Genomic DNA, 6,610 nt, shown 5'->3' with positions numbered 1-6,610 from the left:
ACAGGGCAAAACAACCCGATTGCCGAGGTTTAAAAAGATCAGTGACTTAAAGAGCTTTAGCGGGGAAGAGAGAAGTGGACCAAGAGGAGCTTGGCACAGTAAGGAGAGTGCAGGACAGCCAGCTGCCACAGGAATGGGCTTCCGAGACCTGGAAGCTCACCAGAGCCAGGGAAATACCCCTGGGGGTGCTGGGGCAGGGGGTCATGGGGTGGGTGGGACAAGGGGGGCCCACCTCCAGGCCCCAGGCAGCACCCCCCATCTCCAGCTCTCCTCAGCCCAGGGATGGGGTGGCTGCAAATCCCACACCGACCCACTGGCCCTTGGGTCCGGGGGGGAAAGGTGCAGGCTGTCAGTGAGGGGGTCTGGCCAGGAGTGGGGGGACAGAACTGAAAACAGGGGGTTTATGGGCACTTCTCAGCACGTCTGAACTGGGATGAAGCACAAGGTTACCCGTCCCAGGGCTGAGGGAGTGGGGGAAGATGACTTGCAACCCCCCCTAAAAGCTCTGGGGGAGCCCAGGCTGGGCTCAGATGCTGGAAGGGGTAAATCAGGACCAGGGGGGCAATTCCCACTCCCTGCGACTACTTGGGGCTGTAACCACCTCTTAAAGAAAACACCGGAGCAGGGAGAGGGCGTGGAATGGACACTGGGGGGCCCAGCAGGAAAGAGTTAAGGGCGAGCAGGGGGAATGTTCTTTAAGTGCTCACACAGAGGTTTGTGCAGGGACATGCTGGGCTGTGGGGAGGGGGAGCTGGGAGGGTGGAGAGAGGAGAAGCTCAGGGGAGGACAGAGGGGAGCTGGGGGGATGGAGAGGGAAATTTGGGGGATGGAAAGGGGAGAGCTGGGGGAATCTTGGGGGGGGAGTGAGGGGACTCTGTGAGGGTAAGGCTTGTCCCCCAGCCTTGTTTGGGGACCCCTGCGTGGGGGGACACCTCGCCGGTGCCGGGGCTGGAGGGGGGAGCCGGACCCGCCCGCCCGGTCCCCGCCGCCCTCGGGCTGCTCCGCCTCGGCGGCTGCGGCAGCGGCTCCCGCAGTGCCCTCTGGTGACCGAACCAGGAGGCTCCGGGCGGCCTCGGTGGCCTCCCGGTCCCTGGGACCTTCGGGACGGTAGCCCTGTCCCCTTCTCCCCATCGCTCCGGGACCGTCCCTTTCCGACCCTCTCCATCCGTCCCTTTACCTCCCTTCATCACTTTGCACCCACCCTGTCCCCTCTCCATCACTCTCGTACCATCCCTGTCGTCCTTCTATCACCCTCCCACTGTCCCTGTCCTCCCCTCCATCACTCTCACCTGGTCTCTGTACCCCTCCATCACTCTTGTACCATCCCCTCTCCCTCCCCCATCACCCTCCCACTATCCTCGTCCCCCTCTCCATCACTCTCACTGTCCCTGTCTCCCTCCACCACCTTCCCACAGCCCCTGCCTTCCCCCCCTGGCTCTCACACCAGCCCCTCAGAGGCATTTCAGCTCTGGGCACCCCTGCCCGTGGGTGCCTTGGCCCTGCCAACCCCCCTCACACCCACACACTCCGCCAGGACTAACCCGAAGGAATTAGCAGCGGAAAGGAGAGAAGCCAGGCTTAGGTATTAACAGGCCACATTAATTTTATTTTTCCCAGAAAGTCTGTAACAAAATAATCCCATAAACCCAACAAGTGTCGGTGCTGTTTATGTAACAGCATGGCTGGCAGGAGGGCAGGAAGGCAGCGGGGTTATGTAAAGCCCTGTGCTCCCGAGGCAGGGGGTGATCCCAAAGGCTCCGGGGGGTCTGGCTCCTGCTCTGGCCTCTGGTTGGAGGTGCTGTGGAATTCCCACCTCCTAATCTGTGCCCCAAACAGGCCCAGGACCCTCCAGCAGTGGCAGTGTCAGCTGGAGCTTCCTGGGACTTGTGGAGGTGCAGGAGGTGATGCTGCTCCCATGAGCAGCCGCTGTGAAATGGGACTCAGACTAGCTTTTATTCCCTCCTAATTATTTTTCCTGAAACAGGGATCACTTCTCACTCCAGTATCAGCCTGGGGAGCTGCTGTTATTCCTCCACTCCAAAAACCAGGACACAACTGCCCGTCCCAATCTCCCCAGTGCAGTTTAACTGCTGAATGAGGGGATGTCCCCCTGTCCCAGCAGACAGAGGGGACCCCACTGCCTTTCCCCATCCTTTGAAATCCTGGGCATGGTGTTCCCTGGGCACCTGGAGCAGACAGGCATCCTTATTTCATCTATTTGCAGGGTGGTGAGGAGGCCTGGGGTCTCCTTCTTGCCCTTCCACACTCCTCCTGGCCTCGCTGACCACATCCCTGAGGAAAATGGGAGTAAGAGTGAATTGTGATGGATGTCATGTTCCAGCTGAAGATACTCCAGGAATACAAAGTGGGATGAGACCATATCCTTACTGAGACCAAAGGGTGTGGATGAACCATTGCATCGAAGGGTTTTGAATTATTTTGGTCTGACTGGTTTATTGGAGTTGATTTATCACAATTTTAAGGTCTTTCCCTGCGTTTCCTCTGAGTCGGTTCTGCTCTAATCGGGTCAAAAGCTGATTTGCAAATAATCACCAGAGAAAGGGGAGAAAAAAATCGAGGGATTTAAGCCCAAGCTGTGCATTTCATACCATTAATTGAAAGCCTGAGAGAGATAATGTGTCCCTTCTCCTGGCTGAGACCCATAAGCTGCTATTAACAGCAAATTCCCCACCCGGCTCCAGGAATCACCTCCTGGCTGGGATTACAGCTGAGCACTGAGGGGAAAACCTCCCCCAGGGACTGATTTAGTGAAAGGGAAGAAATTAGGGAGCACCAAGGGGTATCAGAGCACTCAGAGCTCCACTTAGGACAGCACAAACCCGAGAATTGTTTGAAAACTGGGATTAATGGGAATAAGGCATAGGTCTCCCAGTGCAGGACCATAAAGGCAGGGTGGTAGCTTAAATATTTCTCTGCCACCTCTTTTCTGCACATATTTACGTGCAAGTTGTACCTTATTAGTCACCTTATATGAGTTTTTCAGGAAAGACTATGTCTGTATTTTTGTGTATATATATATATATAAATATATACTTACATATGTGGTGCCAGAGACCCCAGCCACCCACAGTGACATTCTGCTGCAGGAATTCTGAGCACATTTTCCATGTCCCCACACCCCCGGAGGAGGGAAGAGGTCGATAATCAGAGAAATCCACCCTGGTATTAATTACACGCCATTACCGGGGCTTATTTGCTAATCCCCATTCTAATCACCCTCTCGGTTATATTTCAACCAGCACCTCAGGACACTGCATGTAATGAATAAAATATATATCAAAGTTTATTCCAGAGCACGGTGAGGGCAGCAGCAGCAGCCAGGGTTACACAACAGACCTGCTGTCACACCAAGGTAGTCGCGGCACATTCAGACGTCAGTGAAATCCCACCCCCCGCCCCAGCCCAAAACCAAGTGGGGGTGTTTTTTTAAGTAAAATAAATAACATTTTTTCCAGTGGGATTCATGCAGCCTCTGGGGGAAAGCCACTGCAGAAGCTTGGCACAGCGAAGCGAGAGCTGGTGGCTCAGGTGAGGGGCTCTGTTATCCCGGGGACGGCGAGCGCTGTGTCCGGCGGAGCAGTGGGATCACGGGGGGGGCTTTGCCAGCTGAGCCACTGCAATTCCCGGCAGGGAAAGGGTGATCCCATCACGTCCGAGTCCTCCATCCAAAGGGGTGATCCCAGGGGTGATCCCGTCAGGTCTGAGCCCTCCGCCCTGAGGCCGGCTCAGGGCTGGTGGGGTAGCGATGGGGACAGTGATGGGGACAGCAGCACCAGGGCCCTGCACGAGCCTTCTGCCCGGGGAGGGATCCTTCATCCCGAGCCCTCCTCCGCCTCCTCGTGCCTTCTCGCCAGCCTGCAGCGACAGGCTCTGCTGCCAGGTGACATTGGATGTCCCCAAGGACGTTTGCTGGAAGCACTGGGAGGTTTCAAGTGTCACCCGCTTGGTCAGTCATCAGAGCAGTCCCAAAATTCCAGCTCCATGGGAGGCGAACGGTGCCGGTGCCATCACGAGTTCCAGCCCTCATGAATTCCAGTCCTCTCCCGCTCTCTGCCCCTACTGGGGCTGAAGTCGCTGGCCAGGGCTGGTGGAAGTGGGGTGGCCCCAGCCTGCTCAATTCCCCACTGAGGCTTGCACAGAGGCCCAGGATCAGTCCCAGTCCCATCAGTGTCCTGCTGGCCCAAGGGCTCTGGGACCCCTCCTGGGGGTCTGTGGGGCTCGGACAGGGAAGGGGCCCTGCCCCAGAGTGGCTGCCCTGAACCTGCTGCCTTAGAGAGGGAGGTGACTCCAGACTGAAATAGAGGTGCTGGCAGTAGATTCCCCGATAAACACCCCCAAACCTGGCAAGATCCTCCAGGGATCCCAGACCCTGGAGGGTCTCCCAACCCCATGGGGGTTCCCAGACCCTGCTGGGCCCCCCAACCTCACTGCCCCCCCCAGTCTGCCAGCTCACTGCACACCCTGGACCCCGACCCTGCAGGATCCTTCAAGCACTCCAAACACCCAGGGACCACCCCCTCCCTGCCAAAAAATTCCTCAGAGCACCCCAAGGTCCCCAGACCCTGCTGAGGAGTTCTCCAATAACAGAGGGTCCCCTACAGAACCCCAAACAACTCAGACCCCACAGGGTCTTCCCCCATCAGACCCCTCAGGCCACTGCTGGGGTCCCCAGATCCTGCTGGGTACCCCCACCCCATAGAGTCCCCCAGACCCTGCAGGATCTCTCTGGGACCCCCAGGGATGCTTAAGCCCTCCCAGTCCATTGGACCCCTCAGGCCACCCCCAAGGTCCCCAGACCCCACTGGGTCCCCCAGACCTCCCCCACCTTGCAGAATCCCTCTGGGACCCCCAAATCCATTGGGTCCCAGCCCATCAGATTCCCCAGATCCTGCTGGGTCCCCCACCCTATAGTGTCCCCCAGACCCCTCCCACCCTGCAGAATCCAATCAGGACCTGCAAACGCACTGCTTCCCAACCCACCAGACTTCCCTAAACCCTCTAAAGGACCCAAGACCCTGCTGGGTCACCCCCACACCATGTGGTCCCCCAGATCCTGCAGGGTTCTCCAGACCCATCAAAGTGCCCCCCACTTTCAGAACCCCCGTATCCCACCGATCAGTCCCCCCTGAACCCCAGACCCCTCCAGCTCCCCAGACACCCCCCCCCAGACCCCAAAGCCCCCTGGGTCCTCACCAGTCAGACTTCTCAGGAGGAGGATCCCCCCATGCCGCGGGGTCCCCCAGATCCTGCAGAGTCCCCCAGGCCCATCAAACTGTCCCCCACTTTCAGAACCCCCAAAGCCCCCGGATCCTCATCGATCACACTCCTCGAAGGACTGGATCCCCCCAGATCCCACAGGGTCCCCAGACCCATCACGGCACCCTCCACTTCCAGAACCCACCCGATCAAACCCCCTCAAGGACCCCAAACCCCTCCAGCTCCCCAAACCCCCCACCGAACCCTCACCGATCAGACTCCCCAGGGCTCCTCGAAGCACTGGGTCCTCCCAGATCCTGCAGGGTCCCCAGACCCACCAAAGAACTTTCAGAAACCCCCCCGATCAAACTCCCTTAAGCACCCCAGCCCCCTTCACACCTCCCCGTCCCCCTCCCTCCCTACGCGGACCCGCGGGGCGCCGCCGGCAGCCGGCGAACGGGGGTCCCCGCGGCCGCCCCCCGTGCCCGGGACGGTGCCCAGGGCACGCAGCTGCGGAGGGCGCGGGCGGCGGCGAGGAGCGCGGCGGGCCGGGGGCGCGGGCGGCGGCGGAGCCCCTTCTGCAGCCGCTGGCTCTGGGCCGCCAGCGCCAGCTGTGCCTGTGCCACGCCGGCCCCCAGCCGGCCCAGGGTCTCTGCCCGGGCGGCCAGGCGGAGCTCTGCGTGCCGCAGGGCGCAGTGCACTTGCCACACGCGCCCCTCCAGCTCCGCCGCCGCCCGCCGCCGCCCCTCCGCCGCCACCAGCCGCCGCCGGGCCGCCGCCAGCTCCACCGCGCCGGGGCTGCTGCTGCCGCCGCCGCCGCCGCTCTCCGTGCCCGCCTCGGGGCCGCCGGGGCCGCCGCGGGACGGGCGCTGCGCGTCGCCGCGGGCGGGGCTCCGGGATGCCGGTGCCGCCGGTGATGCAGCCATGGGGAGCGGGAGCGGGAGAGGAGGGATGCGGCGGGGATATATAGCCCGGGGGCGGTGCTGGCGGAGGGTGGCTCGGCCCCGGCGGAGGCGGCTCCGGCAGCGGCTCCGCACCGGCAAAGGGGGGGTGGAGGGGTAGGGGAGGGACGCGCGACCCCGGAGCGGTGCGGTGCAGCCCGGGGGTCGGTACGGACCGGTACGGCACCGGTACGGGCTTGGTTCTGCACTGGCTCGGGATTCGGCATAGCCCGGTAGGGCACATTACCGGTATCGACACTGGCACGGCCTCAGCCTTGGTACGACACCGGGCCGGGCATGGCTCGGTATGGCCCTGTACAGACCCGGTACTGGCACCGGCCTCTGTCCAACACCGGCCCCGGGCTCGGTATGGCCCAGTATGGCATCGATACGGGCTCGGTGCCAGCACTGACAGGACACCGGGATCGGTGTGGCCCGGTAGGGCACTGTCC

At 61.3% G+C, this 6,610-nt stretch overlaps 1 protein-coding gene across 1 annotated transcript; it reads right to left on the bottom strand.

Annotated features, from left to right (window-relative positions):
- Positions 1 to 5,636: 5,636 nt before the first annotated feature.
- TRNP1 (TMF1 regulated nuclear protein 1) lies at positions 5,637 to 6,457 on the bottom strand. The gene is made up of 2 exons (XM_064634868.1): positions 6,441 to 6,457; positions 5,637 to 6,366 (listed from the first exon to the last, which is right to left on the bottom strand). Exons 1-2 carry the CDS (start codon positions 6,455 to 6,457, stop codon positions 5,637 to 5,639), a joined length of 747 nt encoding a protein of 248 aa, XP_064490938.1.
- Between the last annotated feature and the right edge of the window lie 153 nt (positions 6,458 to 6,610).

Source organism: Pseudopipra pipra, chromosome 24 (assembly GCF_036250125.1).
Source record: "Pseudopipra pipra isolate bDixPip1 chromosome 24, bDixPip1.hap1, whole genome shotgun sequence".
NCBI classification, from domain to species: Eukaryota; Metazoa; Chordata; class Aves; order Passeriformes; family Pipridae; genus Pseudopipra; species Pseudopipra pipra.
Note: the sequence above shows the minus strand (reverse complement) of the source record. Positions and strands in the feature narration are given on the sequence as shown.